The following is a 22,914-nucleotide window of genomic DNA, read 5'->3' as shown; positions in this document are numbered from 1 at the left end:
GAAATAGCTTGATTTTTACATATAACGTTTGGCATTTATAAATGCCATTATTATTATTATACAACCCAGAGAAGGCCTGCCTAGAGTACTTTAGCAAACACAAGTTACTGTTTTGCACTTGGTTCTAATTCACGTCCACGGAGTATATGGCATTACTTACCTCTGCATCTTCAGGCAAAATCCAAACATTTGTGAGGGAAACAAACACTCCAGTTCTGGGTTTTTCTTGTAATAAGACTTCTAGGAACTTTTCCAGAGTGACCAAAGAGGAAATACGCCAAGCTTGGATTACAAAAATACGAATGGGAGCCGAACGGGATCTTCTCTACTGAATTTGAAAATTACAGAACTCTTCGTAACTGGCCAAACGGCAGAGGCTTTAGAAAATTAGCTTCAGGGACTGTTACCTGTACTTTCATTTTTGTTTAAAATTCCAAGCAGATCTAAACACCGATGCCTAATCCTAGCTCTGACCTGCTCCTTTCTTCTCGATTAAGGAGCTCTAGAAGCTACTGAGGTATTAGATCTGATTTTCTCTCAGTTTCCAGATAAGGAAATGAAACGATGCTTATCAATCAATCGTATTTATTGAGTGCTCACTGTGTGCAGAGCACTGATTGATTGATTCTTATATTAGTGACGAGCTCTTTACACTTTCCTGCGGCTAACGCAAGGGACGCGCTCAGAATATTCTACTTTCAATGCAAAGATGAAGACAGTTTGTAGAACTCCGTTGAAAAAACTTTTTAGCTTTCAGAGAACAGATCGGCCTGAAGAGTGCAGTCCTGTGGAACCGGTCAGGTTTTCCAACAATTCAAAGATTTTAAAACGGATCCAGACTGAGTCTGGGGGCGGGTGTGTTTGGGGTTTCGCACGAATGACCGTCGGTGAGCTCAATAGCATGCGGAACCCGTCGTCCCTACTCGGCTAAATCCCCTCACGATCAATTCCGAGACTCTGAGGACGTGGGGCTGCGGACAGTGGACATTAGGTGAGATTTGTACGTCTTGCTCAAGCCAGTCATCCAGAACTTCAGGAGCTTGACGTTGTCCTCCTCGGCTGCTCCCAGGATGCTCAACAGTTTCTGGGTGTCCTCCTTGGGTCGGCTGTCCACCTTGGTGAACTTGAAGAGGACCTTCACTTTGCTGCACAGAAATCGAACACAAAATTCAAATGCCACAGGGCCATAATTAGGGAATCTCCAATTTGAGCCCCCCGGGCCGGAGCTGAAGGCCAGACTGGCCAAACGGCTCTCTTGGCCCACTTGTCTGCTCTGAAGAAATTCTCTTTACGGCCCAATTCGCTGCCCCTGAAGGACTCTGAAGAAATAATATTCACAAAATCACGCAAAAAGACAAAAACCGAAGCATTTCGGAAACATCCCCAGCTATCGTTTTCTTGCTAGCCCAAATCGACTGAGGGGTGCCGAAACTTGAACATAAGTTTTCTTAAATTTTTTTCCAAATGAATTTTAAAGACATTTTCTTAAATGACTGTATACGGTTAGTTGTCCCTCAGTGAAATCAGGGGCTGACCTTGATCCCAGATATTTCTTCCTAATTAAGAATGAATTCCAAATTAAATAGTCTTGACACACACTAAGTTAGCTGTCAGTGTACAAATAGCTGCATAAGAAAAACAGTGACAGAGAGGTCAAGGAAACAAAAACTAAGGCCATGCCCTATTCACTAAACACCATGGAAAGTCCTGGGTCAGACTATAGGTCCTGAGCTAACAGGCTAGAAGCAGCGTGGCTCAGTGGAAAGAGCCCGGGCTTTGGAAGCAGAGGTCATGGGTTCAAATCCCGGCTCCGCCACTTGTCAGCTGTGTGACTTTGGGCAAGTCACTTCACTTCTCTGGGCCTCAGTTACCTCATCTGTAAAATGGGGATTAAGACTATGAGCCCCTCCATGGGACAACCTGATCACCTTGTAACCTCCCCAGTGCTTAGAACAGTTCCTTGCACATAGTAAGCGCTTAATAAATGCCATTAATCAATCAATCAATCGTATTTATTGAGCGCTTACTGTGTGCACAGCACTGCACTAAGCGCTCAGGAAGTACAAGCTATTATTATTATTATTATTGTTGTTGTTGTTACTATTATTATTATTATTAATTAGAAAAATTCTGCAAGGCTTGAGTTGAACCCAGAATTCCTCACCTGGTGCTCCTGAGTCTTTTTACTTTGGGCAAGGTGAGCATCGTCTGGGACATCTCCTAGAAGGAGATCCGGCCTCCCTTCTGGTCCAGATTGGATCTGTTTGCCATGGCCCCAAAGCTCATCTTGGGCCAGACTAATCTCATATCACAGGGCCCAGACTGGGCATTCATTCATTCAATCGTATTTATTGAGGGCTTACTGTGTGCAGAGCGCTGTACTAAGCGCTTGGGAAGTCCAAGTTGGCAACATCTAGAGTCGGTCCCTACCCAACAGCGGGCTCACAGTCTAGAAGGGGGAGGCAGACAACAAAACATATAAACCCAATAGATTAAATAGAATAAATTATTCTATTATTAGGTCATGGGTTCTAATCCCCGCTCCACCACTTGTCTGCTGTGTGACCTTGGGCAAACTCCTCACCCTGGGCTTCAAGGCTGTCCATCCCCTCGCCCCCTCCTACCTCCCCTCCCTTCTGTCCTTCTCCAGCCCAGCCCGCACCCTCCGCTCCTCTGCAGCCGCTAATCTCCTCACCGGGTCTCGTTCTCGCCTGTCCCGCCATTGACCCTCGGCCCACGTCCTCCCCCGGGCCTGGAATGCCCTCCCTCTGCCCATCCGCCAAGCTCGCTCTCTTCCTCCCTTCAAGGCCCTACTGAGAGCTCACCTCCTCCAGGACGCCTTCCCACACTCAGTCCCCTCCTCCCCCTCTCCATCCCCCCCACCTTACCTCCTTCCCCTCCCCACAGCACCTGTATATATGTATATATGTTTGTACGTATTCATTACTCTATTTACTTTATTTGTACATATTTATTCTATTTATTTTATTTTGTTAATATGTTTTGTTCTCTGTCTCCCCCTTCTAGACTGTGAGCCCGCTGTTGAGTAGGGACCGTCTCTAGATGTTGCCAACTGGTACTTCCCAAGCGCTTAGTCCAGTGCTCTGCACACAGTAAGCGCTCAATACATACGATTGAATGAATGAATGAACTTCCCTGTGCCTTAGTTACCTGCTCAGTAAAATGGTGATGAAGGCTGTGGCTTAGTACAGTGCTCTGCACACAGTAAGTGCTCTTCTATTTGTTCTGATGACTTGACACCCGTCCACATGTTTTGTTTTGTCGTCTCGTCTCCCCCTTCTAGACTGTGAGCCCGCTGTTGGGTGGGGACCGTCTCTAGATGTTGCCGACTTGGACTTCCCAAGCACTTAGTCCAGTGCTCTGCACACAGTAAGCGCTCAATAAATACGACTGAATGAATGAATGAATGAATGAACTTCCCTGTGCCTTAGTTACCTGCTCGGTAAAATGGTGATGAAGACTGTGAGCCCCACGCGGGGCAGGGCATGGCTTAAGAACTCTGGCCTGCGTGAGCCTCTAGTAAACCTGTTGGCAGTAGTCCTCAAAAACCCAACAGTCCGAAATGCCAACATCAATCAATCGTATTTATTGAGCGCTTACTGTGTGCAGAGCACTGGACTAAGCGCTTGGGAAGTCCAAGTTGGCAACATCTAGAGACAGTCCCTACCCAACAGTGGGCTCATAGTCTAGAAGGGGGAGACAGAGAACAAAACCAAACATATTAACAAAATAAAATAAATAGAACAGATATGTACAAGTAAAATAAAGAGTAATAAATATGTACAAACATATATACAGGTGCTGTGGGGAAGGGAAGGATGACTTCGGTCCCATGGGCACCCCCCGGCCCACCCTGCAGAGGCTGGGGCCGGACACCGCAGGGGTCCTAGATGCGTTCCCAAACGCATCATTTTGGGGTAAGCGCTTAGTACAGTGCTCTGCACCCAGTAAGCGCCCAAGAAACTGTGCTCTTCTAGACTGTGAGCCCACCGTTGGGTAGGGACCGTCTCTACACGTTGCCAACTTGGACTTCCCGAGCGCTTAGTCAATCAATCAATCATATTTATTGAGTCCAGTGCTCTGCACACAGTAAGCGCTCAATAAATACGATCGAACGAATGAGTAAATGCGACTGACTGGATCAGCAGCCCCATCTAAAAATGTCCCCAGGGGCGGCCAGGGAAGAGACCACGAGCGGTGGCAACGGCCCGGCGTCAGACCCCCGCATTTGAGATACTTTGCCTCTGGGACAGGAGGTGAGACTGAGCTGAACAAAGCGAAACTTCCCTCAGGTCTCCCTAACATTTCCTCTTGTTCGAACAACCGGACGATAACACCGAAATCTGGAAACTGAGAAGCGGAGGGGGAAGTCGGGGAGAGTCAAAAGGGCCTTACTTCATCCACTCTTCTTTGAGACAGACCAGGCACTGATCCACCACATCCACGGAGAGGTTCTGGTTGGTCAGGGCGGCTTCGACCTTATTCAAGATAGTTGGCCCAACTGGTGGCAAGAACGGAGAAACAGAGATGGAAAAAAGGATAACGAGGCCATCGGAAGAATTAGGAATCGAGAGGAAAACGCGAGGGATACATCTGAGGCACCCACCTCGATCGGCGGCCACGGGGCTCCCACTGGTGACCACAAACTCGTATTTACTGAGCGACTGATCTTCGTCGAACACAAGCGGGTAGAGGCTTGGACGGGTGGCCACGCAGACCTCCACGATGACAGCGAATTCTGCAAAAACGACCCAACGCCGCCCGAAATGACACACGGCAACCGGGCCCAGCGTAATCAATCCCGGCTGATCCGGTTCTCTTATTATAATAATAATAATGATGGCATTTATTAAGCGCTTACTATGTGCAAAGCACTGTTCTAAGCGCTGGGGAGGTGACAAGGTGATCAGGTTGTCCCACGGGGGGCTCACAGTCTTCATCCCCATTTTCCAGATGAGGGAACTGAGGCCCAGAGAAGTGAAGTGACTTGCCCAAAGTCACACAGCTAAGTGGCGGAGCCGGGATTTGAACCCATGACCTCTGACTCCAGAGCCCGTACTCTTTCCACTGAGCTTTCAAGCTTCAGGGACCTTCCGAAAGTGCCCCGTTTCTTAAAACTGCCCTTCCAAGTTTGACAGGATGGTCTCCGATCTCACTGAGGAACTTGCCGGGGAGCAATCGGCTACCCCGGATCGATTCAGGGTTCAATTCCTTACGGAGGGACTACGTGAGCAGAATTGAACCCAATTTGTACTTCCCAAGCACTTAGTACAGTGCTCTGCACATAGTAAGCGCTCAATAAATATGATTGATTGATTGATTGATTGAACCCTTAGTTTTTCATTCATTCATTCAATTGTACTTATTGAGCGCTTACTGTGTGCAGAGCACTGTACTAAGTCCAAGTTGGCAACACCTGCATATATGTATATATGTTTGTACATATTTATTACTCATTTATTTATTTATTTATTTTACTTGTACGTATCTATTCTATTTATTTTATTTTGTTAGTATGTTTGGTTTTGTTCTCTGTCTCCCTCTTTTAGACTGTGAGCCCACTGTTGGGTAGGGACTGTCCCTCTATGTTGCCAGCTTGTACTTCCCAAGCGCTTAGTACAGCGCTCTGCACACAGTAAGCACTCAATAAATACGATTGACTGATTGATTGATATACAGTCCCTACTTCATTCATTCATTCAATTGTATTTATTGAGCGCTTACTGTGTGCAGAGCGCTGGACTAAGCGCTTGGGAAGTCCAAGTTGGCAACATATACAGACAGTCCCTACCCAACAGCGGGCTCACAGTCTAGAAGGTACAACCGAATGAATGGATAATGACGTGTTTACTGTGTGCCAAACTCTGTACTAAGCGCTGGGGCACAGACCAGATAGATCAGGTCAGACAGTCCCCGTCGATCCACATGGGGCCCGCAGCCCACTGTTGGGTAGGGACTGTCTCTATATGTTGCCAATTTGTACTTCCCAAGCGCTTAGTACAGTGCTCTGCACACAGCAGGCGCTCAATAAATACGATTGATGATGATTCGAAGTAAGAGGAGGAAAAAGAGGTATCATCCCCATTTTACAGATGAGGAAACCGAGGGCTGGAAAGTGGCATGGCAGGCAAGTGGCAGAGCTGGGATAATAATAATGACGATGGCATTTATTAAGCGCTTACCATGTTCAAATCACTGTTCCAAGCACTGGGGAGGCCACAAGGTGATCAGGCTGTCCCAGGGGGGGCTCACATTTCCCAGATGAGGTAACCGAGGCCCAGAGAAGTGAAGTGACCCGCCCAGAGTCACCCAGCGGACAATTGGCGGGGCCGGGATTTGAACCCCTGACCTCCAATCAATCAATCAATCAATCGTATTTATTGAGCGCTTACTATGTGCAGAGCACTGGACTAAGCGCTTGGGAAGTACAAATTGGCAACGCATAGAGACAGTCCCTACCCAACAGTGGGCTCACAGTCTAAAAGGGGGAGGCAGAGAACAAAGGCAAACATACCAACAAAATAAAATAAATAGGATAGAAATGTACAAGTAAAATAAATAAATAAATAGAGTAATAAATATGTACAAACATATACAGGTGCTGTGGGGAAGGGAAGGAGGTAAGATGGGGGGATGGAGAGGGGGACGAGGGGGAGAGGAAGGAAGGGGCTCAGTCTGGGAAGGCCTCCTGGAGGAGGGGAGCTCTCAGTAGGGCCTTGAAGGGAGGAAGAGAGCGAGCTTGGCGGATGGGCAGAGGGAGGGCATTCCAGGCCAGGGGGAGGACGTGGGCCGGGGGTCGACGGCGGGACGGGGAGATCGAGGCACGCTGAGGAGATTAGCAGCAGAGGAGCGGAGGGTGCGGGCTGGGCTGGAGAAGGACAGAAGGGAGCTGAGGTAGGAGGGGGCGAGGGGATGGACAGCCTGGAAGCCCAGGGTGAGGAGTTTCTGCCTGATGCGCAGATTGATTGGTAGCCATTGGAGGTTTTTGAGGAGGGGAGTAACATGCCCAGAGCGTTTCTGGACAAAGACAATCCGGGCAGCAGCATGAAGTATGGATTGAAGTGGAGAGAGACAGGAGGATGGGAGATCAGAGAGAAGGCTGGTGCAGTAGTCCAGACGGGATAGGATGAGAGCTTGAACAAGCAGGGTAGCGGTTGGGATGGAGAGGAAAGGGCGGATCTTGGCAATGTTGCGGAGCTGAGACCGGCAGGTCTCCAACTCCACCTCCGACTCCAAAGCCCGGGCTCTCTCCACTGAGCCACAGATCGGACCGCGGGTCCCCCGGCTTCCAGGCCGCCCTGTCGTTGCCCCCTAGCCCCCTCACTTTTTTGGGCAACTTCAACTGGAGAGCGAACCCTCCTTAGCTAGGACTCCAAGCAGTGGAGGAATGGGAAATAACTCACGTAAGAGACGCCAGTGCAGGCCGCCATACAGCTCGGACAACCTCCAGACCCTCATTTCCAGAGCATCCCCTACTTCCAAGACGACCCCCTGAATGACCTGCTGTGCTCTCTGCCGAGGCAGAAAGTTGGTTTAATCGTCAGCCCGCTGTTGGGTAGGGACCATCTCTCCATGTTGCCAACTCGGACTTCCCAAGCGCTTAGTACAGTGCTCTGCACACAGTAAGCGCTCAATAAATATGACTGAATGAATGAATGAATTCCATTTATTTATTTATTTTACTTGTACATATCTATTCTACTTATTTTATTTTGTTAATATGTTTGGTTTTGTCCTCTGTCTCCCCCTTCTAGACTGTGAGCCCGCTGTTAGGTAGGGACCGTCCCTACATGTTGCCAACTCATCCTTCCCAAGCGCTTAGTACAGTGCTCTGCACACAGTAAGCGCTCAGTAAATACGATTGGATGAATGAATGAATTCCATTTATTTATTTATTTTACTTGTACATATCTAGTCTACTTATTTTATTTTGTTACTATGTTTTGTTTTGTTGTCTGTCTCCCCCTTCTAGACTGTGAGCCCGCTGTTGGTTAGGGACCGTCTCTATATGTTGCCAATTTGTACTTCCCAAGCGCTTAGTACAGTGCTCTGCACACCATAAGCGCTCAATAAATACGATTGATTGATTCCACACTGAGAGAAGCAGTGTGGCCTAGTGGAAGGAGCACAGAGAAGCAGCGTGGCTCAGTGGAAAGAGCCCGGGCTTTGGAGTCAGAGGTTATGGGTTCAAATCCCGGCTCCGCCACTTGTCAGCTGTGTGACTTTGGGCAAGTCACTTCACTTCTCTGGGCCTCAGTTCCCTCATCTGTAAAATGGGGATGAAGACTGTGAGCCCCACGTGGGACAACCTCATCACTTTGTATCCCCCCGGCACTTAGAACAGTGCTTTGCACATAGTAAGCGCTTAATAAATGCCATCATCATCATCATCACATGGAGCAGTCCCCTTCTAGACTGTGAGCCCGCTGCTGGGTAGGGACCGTCTCCATGTGTCGCCAACTTGGACTTCCCAAGCGCTTAGTACAGTGCTCTGCACACAGGAAGCGCTCAATAAATACGACTGAATGAATGAATGGAATGCTGAGAGGACCTAGGAAACGGCATGGAGTAGTAGATGGAGCAGGGGCCCGGAAGTCAAAAGGTCATGGGTTCTAATCCCCGCTCCACCACTTTTTTTATTGGTATTTTTTTTAAGCGCTTACTATATGCAAAGCACTGTTCTAAGCGCTGGGGGGATACAAGGCCATCAGGTTGTCCCACGTGGGGCTCACAATCTTAATCCCCATTTTACAGATGACGTAACTGAGGCCCAGAGAAGTGAAGTGACTTGCCCAAAGTCACCCAGCTGACACTTGGTGGAGCCGGGATTTGAACCCGTGACCTCTGACTCCAAAGCCCGGGCTCTTTCCACTGAGCCACACTGCTTTTCTACGCACAGCACACTTGTCTGCTGGGTGACCTTGGACAAGTCACTTCACTTCCCTGTGCCTTAGTTTCCTGCTCTGTAAAATGGGGATGAAGACTGTGGGCCCCACGCTGGACAGGGACTGCATCCAACCCGACTTGCCTGTATCACCCCTGCGCTTAGTACAGCGCCTGGCACATAGTAAGCGCTTAACAAATACCACAGTGATGAATCCTGGCTCTGTCACTTGGCTGCTGTGTGACCTAGGGCAAGTCACGACTTCTCTGTACCTTAGAGAAGCAGCGTGGCTCAGTGGAAAGAGCCCGGGCTTTGGAGTCAGAGGTCATGGGTTCAAATCCCGGCTCTGCCACTTGTCAGCTGGGTGACTTTGGGCAAGTCACTCAACTTCTCTGGCCCTCAGTTCCCTCATCTGGAAAATGGGGATTAAGATTGTGAGCCCCCCGTGGGACAACCTCACCACCTTGTAACCTCCCCAGCGCTTAGAACAGTGCTTTGCACATAGTAAGCGCTTAAATACCACAGTGATGAATCCTGGCTCTGTCACTTGGCTGCTGTGTGACCTAGGGCAAGTCACGACTTCTCTGTACCTTACAGAAGCAGCGTGGCTCAGTGGAAAGAGCCCGGGCTTTGGAGTCAGAGGTCATGGGTTCAAATCCCGGCTCTGCCACTTGTCAGCTGGGTGACTTTGGGCAAGTCACTCAACTTCTCTGGCCCTCAGTTCCCTCATCTGGAAAATGGGGATTAAGACTGTGAGCCCCCGTGTGACCTTTGGGCAAGTCACTCGACTTCTCTGGCCCTCAGTTCCCTCATCTGGAAAATGGGGATTAAGACCGTGAGCCCCCCGTGGGACAACCTCATCACCTTGTAACCTCCCCAGCGCTTAGAACAGTGCTTTGCACATAGTAAGCGCTTAATAAACGCTATCATTATTATTATTATCATCTGTAAAATGGGGATTAAATCCTCCTCTCTCCTACTCAGACAGCAAGCCCCATATGGGACGGGGACTGTGGCCGCCCCTATGCCCTTGCCTCTACTCCAGCGCTTTGTACAGTGCTTGCTACCTACTAGGCGCTTAACAAATACCGTAATTATTATTGTTACTCATTACTGTACAGAAGCAGCGTGGCTCAGTGGAAAGAGCACAGGCTTTGGGTCCAGAGGTCATGGATTCAAATCCCGGCTCCGCCAACTGTCAGCTGTGTCACTTTGGGCAAGTCACTTCACTTCTCTGGGCCTCAGTTCCCTCATCTGTAAAAGGGGGATTAAGACTGTAAGCCCCCCCGTGGGACAACCTGATCACCTTGTAACCTCCCCAGTGCTTCAAACAGGGCTTTGCACATAGTAAGCGCTTAATAAATGCCATTATTATTATTATCATTATTGTTAGATGCCCAAAGGAACCTCTAGCTCCCTGCAAGGAGCCTGGAACTTTTTTTCCAACGATGCAGGGTAGGAGGAGTCCAAAACCGAACACGTGTCTCTTTGATCCGAATCGTTACCTGATGACTGGATGTGCGGTGGGATCTGGACCTGCGGACTGAGTCCGAGGAAGTTGCAGCGGTAGGCCTCCTCATACTGGTCGCTGTACGGGATAATCCGAACACACCCCACCGGCAGCATGGTCTACAGAAGATCATAATAATAATAATAATAATGGTATTTGTTAAGCACTTACTACGTGCAAAGCACCGTTCTAAGCGCTGGGGAGGTTCCAAGGTGATCAGGTTGTCCCCCGGGGGGCTCACAGTCTTAATCCCCATTTTACAGATGAGGGAACTGGGGCACAGAGAAGTGAAGTGACGTGCCCAAAGTCACCCAGCTGACAGTTGGGGGAGCCGGGATTCGAACCCATGACCTCTGACTCCAAAGCCCGGGCTCTTTCCACTGAGCCACGCTGCTTCATCATCATCAGTCGTATTTATTGAGCGCTTACTGTGTGCAGAGCACCAGACTAAGCACTTGGGAAGTACAAGTTGGCAACATGTAGAGACAGTCCCTACCCAACAGTGGGCTCACAGTCTAAAAGGGGGAGACAGAGAACAAAACCAAACATACTAACAAAATAAAATAAATAGAATAGATATGTACAAGCAAAATAAATAGAGTAATAAATATGTACAAACATATCATCATCATCAATCGTATTTATTGAGCGCTTACTGTGTGCAGAGCACTGGACTAAGCGCTTGGGAAGTCCAAGTTGGCAACATCTAGAGACAGTCCCCTACCCAACAGTGGGCTCACAGTCTAAAAGGGGGAGACAGAGAACAAAACCAAACATACTAACAAAATAAAATAAATAGAATAGATATGGACAAGCAAAATAAATAAATAAATAGAGTAATAAATATGTACAAACATATATAGGGACCGTCTCTATATGTTGCCAATTTGTACTTCCCAAGCACTTAGTACAGTGCTCTGCACATAGTAAGCGCTCAATAAATACGATTGATGATGATGATGATATACCTATATACAGGTGCTGTGGGGAAGGGAAGGAGGTAAGACGGGGGGATGGAGAGGGGGACAAGGGGGAGAGGAAGGAAGGGGCTCAGTCTGGGAAGGCCTCCTGGAGGAGGTGAGCTCTCATCATCATCATCATCATCAATCGTATTTATTGAGCGCTTACTATGTGCTGAGTACTGTACTAAGCGCATGGGAAGTACAAATTGGCAACATATAGAGACAATCCCTACCCAACAGTGGGCTCACAGTCTAAAAGGGGGAGACAGAGAACAAAACCAAACATACTAACAAAATAAAATTAATAGAATAGATATGTACAAATAAATTAAATAAATAAATAGAGTAAAAAAATATGTACGAACATATATACATATATACAGGTGCTGTGGGGAAGGGAGGGAGGTAAGATGGGGGGATAGATGAGACGGAGGCAGCCATTCAGAACCAACATCAACGCTAAACGGGAATAGGCTTAGGCCTTAGGTTTCCCTTGCCCCGTGAGGTTCGGGGGCGGGGGAATGGGTCACCTCATCTTTCAAAAAGGCAACCCTCATCAGGTCCCTTCCCCCGGCAATGCCCGGTGACTGGGGTACCGCTCCGAAGGGACGGGTGAGGTCTTTATCCATCTGAGACCAAGGGACGGTCGCAGGACGTCAGCGCTTTTTGCGGGAGGAGGTGAGAGGGCCCTCCTGTTTCTCGGAAAATCTGGATTTTTTTTTTAAATTACACCCACCGCATTTCCTTTTGGAGCATCAGCCGGGAAGAAACGAAAAAGGTCTATTTTGGATTTAGCTGCTGAGCTCTTTCTAAATCTTCCCGATGGGTTTGATAGGTTCGATTTCCGCCCGATTTAGACCTGAACACGGATGCCAGATTTTTTTTTCCCCTCCCCAATGTACAAACCCTCCTGATAGAGGCACGAGGGACTTCAGATGGAGGGAGAAACGGATTCCTACCCGTAGAACGTCGAACGCTGACTGGACAAGATCCATGTCCCGACCTTTCCAGATGACCTGGTTCCCCATAAGGACGTGCCAGGCCAACATTCGGAAGGAAGAAGCTCCTAGGACCTGAAAAGGAAAAGCATTTCTGAATTGCGGTCTTTTGGCAGCTACCTGATGCCACTGATTTACCGCTAAAAAACCTCTACACAGCAATACGCCATGCAATTGAAGTTCGCCTTAAGAACTGTATCATCATCATCATCATCAATCGTATTTATTGAACGCTTACTATGTGCAGAGCACTGTACTAAGCGCTTGGGAAGTACAAATTGGCAACATATAGAGACAGTCCCTACCCAACAGTGGGCTCACAGTCTATCATGTCATTAAAGAAACTTGTATATTATTTTTAGCCACTAAATAAGAAGTTAAGAAATGCCACCACTGCGTGAGCCCAGTATTCTACCTCTGTCATTAGCATCTGGATGTTGAGAAGAACCATCTGACATGTCCTCCGGGACATCCACCCCAATGGTTAAGGATGCACTTCCCGCTTACTTCTAGTTCCTATCTTTCCCTTCACTGATCCCTTGTGTGAATTTATTCATTCCTCCATTCAATCGTATTTACTGAGCGCTTACTGTGTGCAGAGCACTGTACTAAGCGCTTGGGAAGGACAACTGGGCAACATATAGAATGGTCCCGACCCAACAGCGGGCTCACAGTCTAGAAGTGGGAGACAGACAACAAAGCAAAACATATTAACAAAATAAAATAAATAGAATGAATATGTAGTCATTCACTCATTCGATTGTATTTATTGAGCGCTTGTGTGCAGAGCACTGTACTAAGCTCTTGGGAAGTACAAGTTGGCAACATATAGAGATGGTTTCTACCCAACAACGGGCTAATAGTCTAGAAGGGGGAGACGGGCAACAAGACAAAACATTAACAAAATAAAATAAATAGTACGAATATGTATTCATTCACTCATTCAATTGTATTATTGAGCGCTTGTGTGCAGAGCACTGTACTAAGCTCTTGGGAAGTACAAGTTGGCAACATATAGAGACAGTTCCTACCCAACAACGGGCTCACAGTCCAGAAGGGGGAAACGGGCAACAAAACATATTAACAAAATAAAATAAATAGAATGAGTATGTATTCATTCACTCATTCAATTGTATTATTGAGCGCTTACTGTGTGCACAGCACTGTATTAAGCTCGTGGGAGGTACAAGTTGGCAACATATAGAGACGGTTCCTACCCAACAACGGGCTCACAGTCTAGAACGGGGAGACGGGCAACAAAACAAATTAACAAAATAAAATAGAACAGTGCTTTGCACATAGTAAGCGCTTAATAAATGCCATCATTATTATTATTATTAAATAGAATGAATATGTGCTCTGCACATAGTAAGCGCTTAATAAATGCCATTAAGAAGAAGAAGGAAGAATACGTATTCATTCATTCATTCAATCGTATTCACTGAGCGCTTACTGTGTGCAGAGCACTGGACCAAGCGCTTGGGAAGTCCAAGTTGGCAACGTATAGAGACGGTCCCTACCCATATAAACCCAGGCAATCCGACTTGTGTATTATTGGGAACTTCTAGCTAGCAGTACAGCGCGAGACAAGTTTGCGAACTCAGGAAAGTAAGGAAGTTGCTCAAGTCAGGTTTCAACACTTTTATTTATGCCTCCTCCTCTTGAACCTACTGATATTTTCTGCCTCCACAAGGTCCTCTGATTACTAACTGCATAGTCTTATCTCTCACTACGTAAAGAACTGTTTCCTTTTATTTGTTCTGAACTCCCACCTCCGAGCTTCAATGAACACCCTCATCAATCAATCGATGGTATTTATTGAGCGCTTGCTGTGGGCACAACTCCACTAAGCGCTTGGCAATACATCACAGCTGGTGCGAGCGATTCCTGCCCACAAGGTACTAAGCGCTTAGTACAGCGCTCTGCACACAGGAAGCGCTCAATAAATACGACTGAATGAATGAATGAAGGAGGTTACGGTCTACAAGGGGGGACAGACATTAAAATAAAACTACAGATAGGAGAAATAGTAGATAGTAAGGCCCTAAGTGCTGTGGGGTTAGAGTGAGTATCAAGAGTTCTTAAGGGGTAGACAGGGACTGTATCCCACCTGATTATCTGTATCTATCCCAGGGCTTAATACAGTGCTTAGCACACAGTAAGTGCTTAATAAATACCATAATTAAGTACAGTGCTGGGTGGGCCTGAACCACCAGGATTTTTCTGGTTAACAGCTGAGTGTGTGAATCAATCATTCATATCCTGGAATGGGATAAATGGCATGGGTGAGAAGCAGTGTGGCCTAGTGGCTAGAGCCCCGGATTGGGAGTTGGAGGACCTGGGTTCTAATCCCGGCTCTGCCGCTCACCTGCTGTTTGACCTCGGGCAAGTCATTTCATTTCTCTGGGCCTCAGTTCCTTCACCTTCACCCTTAGAGAAGTGGCGTGGCTCAGGGGCAAGAGCCCGGGTCAGGGGTTCGAATCCCCTGCTATTTATTTATTTATTTATCTGGCTCATACATATTTATCCTATTTATTTTATTTTGTTAGTATGTTTGGTTTTGTTCTCTGTCTCCCCCTTCTAGACTGTGAGCCCGCTGTTGGGTAGGGACCGTCTCAATGTGTCGCCGACTTGTACTTCCCAAGCGCTTAGTACAGTGCTCTGCACACAGTAAGCTCAATAAATACGACTGATTGATTGATTGATATTTATTGACCGCCTACTGTGTGCAGAGCACTGTACTAAGCGCTTGGGAAGTATAAGTCGGCAGCATATAGAGACGGTCCCTACCCCACAACGGGCTCATGGTCTAGAAGGGGGAGACGGACAACCAAACAAAACACGTGGACAGGTGTCAGGTCGTCAGAACAAACAGAATTAAAGCTAAATGCACATCACTAACAACATAAATAGAATAGTAAATATGTACAAGTAAAATAAATAGAGTGACAAATCTGTATAAACACATATACAGGTGCTGTGGGGAGGAGGAGAGGAAAAAGGGGGCTCAGTCTGGGGGCTCAGTGAACTAATTACGCCTCTTGTCTGATATTATGGGAGTCGGCGAACAATCCGGTGTCCATTCAGTCCACACCGTTCATGATTTTGTGAGCTTTTCTTCAAGCCCCACCTCGCCGCCTGTCTTTCCACACTAAATCCTAAACTTTTCAGTTTCTCGGTTGTGGGAAGAGAATGAGTCGGCTAACTCTGTTGTATTGTAACCACTCAATCCATCGATCGTATTTACTGAGCACTTACGGTGTGCAAGGCGCCGTGCTACGCGCCTGGGAGAGTACGGCACAACAATGTACGTGACACGTTCTCTGCCCACAGTGAGCTTGGAGTCTACTCCAAGTGCTCAGCAGAGCTTCGAACACACTTAATCCCCTTGACAGATACGGGAAGTGAAGCACAGAGAAGTTAAGTGACTTGCCCAAGATCACAGAGCAGACAGGTGGCGAGCCAGGATTAGAACCCAGGTCCTTCTGACTCCCAAGCTTGGGCTCTGTGGCTTCTCTAGCACGCGAAAGTGTTTCACATCTCTCACTGCCAAGAGCTTCTTTCCCTTAGCCAAGTCCAAACCTTTCTGCTGCTGTCTAACCACACCGCAATCGATCAGTGGTATTTATTAAGCGTTCACTAGGTGCAGAGCACTGTACTAAGCGCTTGGGAGAGCACAATACAAGAGAATCAGCAGACGCGTGCCCTGCCCAAAACAAGCTTAAGGCCTGGAGGCAGAGACGAGAAGCCGTAGGGACAAAATAGTATCTGAAGTCCACAGAAGAAAGTAGCACGTAAGTAAAGAGAAAAGTGAAAATCAAAGTGGCATTTAGGACATTTCTAAGTTTTGGAGAAATGGCCTCCCCCTTCCTGGGTGTCTCACCTGTCTCTGGTAGCACATACGTAAAGAGAAAAGTGAAAATCAAAGCGGCATTTAGGACATTTCTAAGTTTTTGAGAAATGGCCTCCCCCTTCCTGGGTGTCTCCCCTGTCTCTGGTAGCACATAAGTAAAGAGAAAAGTGAAAATCAAAGCGGCATTTAGGACATTTCTAAGTTTTGGAGAAACGGCCTCCCCCTTCCTGGGTGTCTCACTGGTCTCTGGTAGCACGTAAGTAAAGAGAAAAGTGAAAATCAAAGCGGCATTTAGGACATTTCTAAGTTTTGGAGAAATGGCCTCCCCCTTCCTGGCTGTCTCCCCAGTCTCTGGTAGCACATAAGTAAAAAGTGAAAATCAAAGCGGCATTTAGGACATTTCTAAGTTTTGGAGAAATGGCCACCTCCTTCCTGGATGTCTCCCCTGTCTCTGGTAGCACATAAGTAAAGAGAAAAGTGAAAATCAAAGCGGCATTTAGGACATTTCTAAGTTTTGGAGAAATGGCCTCCCCCTTCCTGGGTGTCTCACCTGTCTCCGGTAGCACATAAGTAAAGAGAAAAGTGAAAATCAAAGTGGCATTTAGGACATTTCTAAGTTTTGGAGAAATGGCCTCCCCCTTCCTGGGTGTCTCACCTGTCTCTGGTAGCACATAAGTAAAGAGAAAAGTGAAAATCAAAGCGGCATTTAGGACATTTCTAAGTTTTGGAGAAATGGCCTCCTCCTTCCTGGGTGTCTCCCCTGTCTCCGGTAGCACATAAGTAAAGAGAAAAGTGAAAATCAAAGCAGCATTTAGGACATTTCTAAGTTTTGGAGAAATGGTCTCCCCCTTCCTGGGTGTCTCCCCTGTCTCTGGTAGCACATAAGTAAAGAGAAAAGTGAAAATCAAAGCGGCATTTAGAACATTTCTAAGTTTTCGAGAAATGGCCTCCCCCTTCCTGGGTGTCTCCCCTGTCTCTGGTAGCACATAAGTAAAGAGAAAAGTGAAAATCAAAGTGGCATTTAGGACATTTCTAAGTTTTGGAGAAATGGCTTCCCCCTTCCTGGGTGTCTCCCCTGTCTCTAGTAGCACATAAGTAAAGAGAAAAGTGAAAATCAAAGCGGCATTTACAGCATTTCTAAGTTTTGGAGAAATGGCCTCCCCCTTCCTGGGTGTCTCCCCTGTCTCTGGTAGCACATAAGTAAAGAGAAAAGTGAAAATCAAAGTGGCATTTAGGACATTTCTAAGTTTTGGAGAAATGGCCTCCCCCTTCCTGGGTGTCTCCCCTGCCTCTGGTAGAACATAAGTAAAGAGAAAAGTGAAAATCAAAGCGGCATTTAGGACATTTCTAAGTTTTGGAGAAATGGCCTCCCCTTTCCTGGGTGTCTCACTTGTCTCTGGTAGCACATAAGTAAAAAGTGAAAATCAAAGCGGCATTTAGGACATTTCTAAGTTATAGAGAAATGGCCTCCCCCTTCCTGGGTGTCTCCCCTGTCTCTGGTAGCACATAAGTAAAGAGAAGAGTGAAAATTAAAGCAGCATTTAGAACATTTCTAAGTTTTGGAGAAATGGTCTCCCCCTTCCTGGGTGTCTCTCCTGTCTCTGGTAGCACATAAGTAAAGAGAAAAGTGAAAATGAAAGCGGCAATTAGGACATTTCTATGTTTTGGAGAAATGGCCTCCCCCTTCCTGGGTTTCTCACCTGTCTCATGTGCCGGAGGGACTTGAAGACAGTCAGTTTGCGGGGTTGCCAGGCACCACAGTCTGAGAGCAGGGACGAATCATTTGGGCATTTGGATAATTCCCGCCCTTCCGGGACTTCGGGCAGGGCAGGGGCTTTCTCTTCTTCCTCACCCTCCGAGTTGTCCCAGCTTTCTGACTCTTCTTCCAAATCTAGGAGAAAGAAAAACCAAACAAAGCAGGATCAGCTCATTTCTTTGATTACCTCCGGAAGCCAGCTCTTAGGGGACTGTTTCACGCTGCTTTCCTACCTCTTTCGGGATCAGAGCGTTTTACTTAAGCTAACTACAGGTTCAAGTTCAGGCCTCAGAATATTAACTAATACCTTTGGGCCCATTAGGACGAGTTTCTTTCTCCTTCGCACAGATTGGTTTTGTACATTCCGCTTAACAACAGTTAACAACTGCTAAAACTGCTTAACAACAGTTTTAAGCTTCTCTCAGAGAGAGACCAAGCGTCCCCCGCTGCAGGAAGCAGAATAATCAATCGCATTTATTGAGCGCTTACTGTGCGCAGAGCACTGTACTAAGCGCTTGGGAAGTACAAGTTGGCAACATATAACAATGTAATGTTATAATGTTATAAGAATAACAAAGCAAACCAAAGATTGAGTAGCTCTCTCTACGTGTAACCTCATTCGATTCCAAACCAAGTTCTTTCCTAAAGCCTCTGGCAATTTCCCCTTGTTGCTCAAATGGTTCTCACCAAAGGAAGTATTCCAGTCATTCTTGAACTTCCACGTTGGTTCAAATAAATCCCATTAGTTCAGTTCGGGCATAATCTTCCATCCACCAGGAATAAAATCATTACAAACAGTAGGCATCGTCAAGACAACGCCAGAAGCTATACAATGGAAAACACGGGTCCACGTCCCAATTTTTTTTCTTTTCTCGAACCAGAAGGGAATGCGGAAAACCTCATACCATTTACTACTCCCCAGACAGACAAAGCAACTGATTACTAACGCAACTGAGAAAGCTTTTTTTTTATGGTATTTGTTAAGTACTTACTACGTGCCAGACACTGTACTAAGTGCTCTGTAAAATGGGGATTAAGACTGTGAGCCCCCCATGGGACAACCTGATCTCCTTGTAACCTCCCCAGCGCTTAGAACAGTGCTTTGCACATAGTAAGCGCTTAATAAATGCCATTACTTTTTTTAAAAAAGTGCTGGGGAAGATTCAAGGTAACCAGTTTGGTCGCAATCCATCCCTTCTAGACTGTGACCCTTCTAGCCTGTGAGCCCACCGTTGGGTAGGGACCGTCTCTCTATGTTGCCAACTTGGACTTCCCGAGCGCTTAGTCCAGTGCTCTGCACACAGTAAGCGCTCGATAAATACGATTGAATGAATGAATGAATGTCCCCCGTGGGGCTCACGGTCCCAAACCCCACTTAACAGACAGGGTAACTGAGGCCCAGGACGTGCAGCGCCCCGCCCAAGGTCACAGAGCAGAAAAGTGGCAGAGCTGGGATTAAAACCCACATCCATCCACATCTGCAAAATGGGGGTGAAGACTGTGAGCCCCCCGTGGGACCACCTGATCCCCTTGTAACCTCCCCAGCGCTTAGAACAGTGCTTTGCACATAGTAAGCGCTTAATAAACGCCATCATTATTATTATTATCCATCCAACTCTCAGGCCCGTGCTCTACGCCCTAGGCCGCCACGCTGCTTTTCAACATACCACAGAAATGGAGACGGCCTTCCTTACTCCCCTCTGGGACCGGGAACGTTCAGTTCCAGGGCATCCTTCGCCAGTCAACTGAGCACTTACTGTGTGCAGGGCACTGTACTAAGTGCTTCTTAACCTGCTGCCTGCCAGCAGACTTCAACAACAGTTGCTCAAGTGGTGGAAACTGTCTGGGAATGGAAGAAAGGTTCTTGCCCCTACTCTACCCGGGGAGCCTTCAACTTTACCTGCCAGTTTTTCCATCTGAACCAGGGTGTCTTCAGTGGGCGCACCCTCTAGGAGCTTCTCCGTCAGTCGACTGCCACAAGCCTTCAGGAGCCTTTTGCAGGAACGAGACGGGAAGAGGTTAGTTGCCGCCGCTTCTTCTATCTGGCTGGGTCACTTTCAGGGCTGAAGTTGGCCGAGTAAATAATAATAATAACGATGATGGCATTTAGTAGGCACTTACTATGTTCTAAGCGCTGGGGAGGTTACAAGGTGATCAGGTTGTCCCACGGGGGGCTCACAGTCTCCATCCCCATTTGACAGATGAGGTCACTGAGGCCCCAGAGAAGTGAAGTGACTTGCCCAAAGTCACCCAGCTAAGTGGCGGAGGCGGGATTTGAACCCATGACCTCTGACTCCAAAGCCCAGGCTCTTTCCACTGAGCCACGCTGCTACATTGCAAACAGTGGGCTACCTAAGTATCTCTGCACTTGATATTCATCTCCATGAATATTCATAGTTATTCATCCATGGAGAAGCAGCGTGGCTCATTGGAAAGAGCCCGGGCTATGGAGTCAGAGGCCATGGGTTCGAATCCCTACTCTGCCAATTGTCAGCTGTGTGACTTTGGGCAAGTCACTTCACTTCTCTGGGCCTCAGTTACCTCATCTGGAAAATGGGGATGAAGACTGTGAGCCCCCCGTGGGACAACCTGATCACCTTGTAACCTCCCCAGCGCTTAGAACAGTGCTTTGCACATAGTAATCGCTTAATAAATGCCATTATTATCCCAACCATAGCACTTATGTACATATCCATAATTTATTTTAATGTCTGTCTTCACCTCTAATAATAATAATAGCATTTGTTGAGCCCTTACTATGTGGCAGGCCCTGTAATAATAATAATAATAATGTTGGTATTTGTTAAGCGCTTATTCTGTGCCAAGCACTGTTCTAAGCACTGGGATAGATACAAGGTCATCATGTTGTCCCACATGGGGCTCACAGACTTCATCCCCATTTTACAGATGAAGTAACTGAGGCCCAGAGAAGTTAAGAGACTTGCCCAAAGTCACACAGCTGACAAGTGGCAGAGCGCTGTACTAAGTGCTGGGGTGGATAATGAGCAAATTGGGTTGGGCACAGTCCTTGCCCCATGTGGGGCTCAGTCTCAAATCCCGTTTTACAGATGAGGTAACTGAGGCACAGAGAAGTGAAGTGACTTGCCTAAGGTTACACAGCAGACATCTGGTGGAGTGGGGATTAGAACCCATGGCCATCTGATTCCCAGGCTCGTGCTCTATCCACTACGCCATGCTGCTTCTCTACACTGTATGCTCCTTGTGGGCAAGGAATGTGTCTACCAACTCTGTTTTTTTTGTTCGTCTGTTTTAAAATGATATTTGTTAAGTGCTTGCTGCAGACAGCAGGGAGTCGGAGCAGTAAATGAGAACTTCCGCCGCAACCCCCCGACAAAAACCACAACCGATAAAAGAGGGAAAGAACTAGTCCCGCCGGGGCCATGGAACAAAGAAAAAAAAAAATCTAAGACCTGCGCTGAGACACCTTACGGGGGCCGAGGCCAAATCAATCAATCAATCAATCAATTGTATTTATTGAGCGCTTACTGTGTGCAGAGCACTGTACTAAGCGCTTGGGAAGTACCAGTTGGCAACATAAAGAGACAGTCCCTACGAAACAGTGGGCTCACAGGGGCCAAGGCACCTAAGACTTGAAGCAGGATGGCATGCTGCGGGGGACCAGACTCCTTGAAACGCCTGGGGGACCAGACTCCTTGAAACTCCTCTGACGTGGGACTATCTTCAGGAAAGTTGAGGAAGCCAGTTGGATTGGTTTTAACTCAATAGGACGCATTGGCTTCTAGAATAAGGTCAAGAAAAGGGATCGTCGTTTAAATGCCTCCCAGAGAGCCTATCTTCGCCTCAGCCAGTCCCAAAATCCAGAGTCGTGGAAGAGCGTGGCTCCTACCCAGACTCAAAAGTTGCCCTCGAATAGGACACATTGGCTCCTAGAATAAGGTCAAGAAAAGGGATCGTCGTTTAAATGCCTCCCAGAGAGCCTATCTTCGCCTCAGCAGGTCCCAAAATCCGGAGTCGTGGAAGAGTGTGGCTCCTAACCAGACTCAAAAGTTGCTCTCGAATAGGACACATTGGCCTAGAATAAGGTCAAGAAAAGGGATCGTCATTTAAATGCCTCCCAGGGAGCCTATCTTCGCCTCAGCAGGTCCCAAAATCTGGAGTCGTGGAAGAGCATGGCTCCTACCCAGACTCAAAAGTTGCCCTCGAATAGGACACATTGGCTCCTAGAATAAGGTCAAGAAAAGGGATCATTGTTTAAATGCCTCCCAGACAGCCTATCTTCGCCTCAGCAGGTCCCAAAATCCAGAGTCGTGGAAGAGCGTGGCTCCTATCCAGACTCAAAAGTTGCTCTCGAATAGGACACAATGGCTTCTAGAATAAGGTCAAGGAAAGGGATCATCGTTTAAATGCCTCCCAGAGAGCCTATCTTCGCTTCAGCAGGTCCCAAAATCCAGAGTCATGAAAGAGCGTGGCTCCTACCCAGACTCAAAAGTTGCCCTCGAATAGGACACATTGGCTCCTAGAATAAGGTCAAGAAAAGGGATCGTTGTTTAAATGCCTCCCAGAAAGCCTATCTTCACCTCAGCAGCTCCCAAAATCCAGAGTCGTGGAAGAGCGTGGCTCCTACCCAGACTCAAAAGTTGCTCTCGAATAACCAGCGGCGGAAGCCCTTAGAGGGGCTGCAGAAGGTGAGGAAGCTGACTGAGTGACCGAGGTGACCAAGCCACCGGCCCCCACAATCAATCAATTGTATTTATAGAGTGCTTACTGTGTGCAGAGCACTGTACTAAGCGCTTGGGAAGTCCAAGTTGGCAACATATAGAGACGGTCCCTACCCAACAGTGGGCTCACAGTCTAGAGGACTGTCTGGAGGACAGTCCAGCAGAATCGCCTCTGTACAACCTCATCTTCCAAACCAGCATGCAGAGATGCTTGCGCTGCATTCTCAGGG

At 47.4% G+C, this 22,914-nt stretch overlaps 1 protein-coding gene across 3 annotated transcripts in view; it reads right to left on the bottom strand.

The window, feature by feature from the left end:
* Nucleotides 1–571: 571 nt before the first annotated feature.
* The window catches only part of FLCN (folliculin), a 48,000-nt gene continuing 25,657 nt past the window's right edge, over nt 572–22,914 (bottom strand). For all 3 annotated transcript variants that reach the window (XM_038763044.1, XM_038763045.1, XM_038763046.1), the window contains 7 exons: nt 19,885–19,976; nt 17,929–18,119; nt 12,337–12,450; nt 10,411–10,534; nt 4,628–4,759; nt 4,417–4,522; nt 572–1,145 (listed from right to left, as the gene is read on the bottom strand). In XM_038763044.1, the coding sequence (XP_038618972.1) occupies nt 944–1,145; nt 4,417–4,522; nt 4,628–4,759; nt 10,411–10,534; nt 12,337–12,450; nt 17,929–18,119; nt 19,885–19,976 (961 nt within the window). In that variant the 3' untranslated portion in view covers nt 572–943. The remainder of the gene's footprint in view (nt 1,146–4,416; nt 4,523–4,627; nt 4,760–10,410; nt 10,535–12,336; nt 12,451–17,928; nt 18,120–19,884; nt 19,977–22,914) is intronic.

Source organism: Tachyglossus aculeatus, chromosome 21, assembly GCF_015852505.1.
Source record: "Tachyglossus aculeatus isolate mTacAcu1 chromosome 21, mTacAcu1.pri, whole genome shotgun sequence".
Taxonomy (NCBI): domain Eukaryota; kingdom Metazoa; phylum Chordata; class Mammalia; order Monotremata; family Tachyglossidae; genus Tachyglossus; species Tachyglossus aculeatus.
Note: the sequence above shows the minus strand (reverse complement) of the source record. Positions and strands in the feature narration are given on the sequence as shown.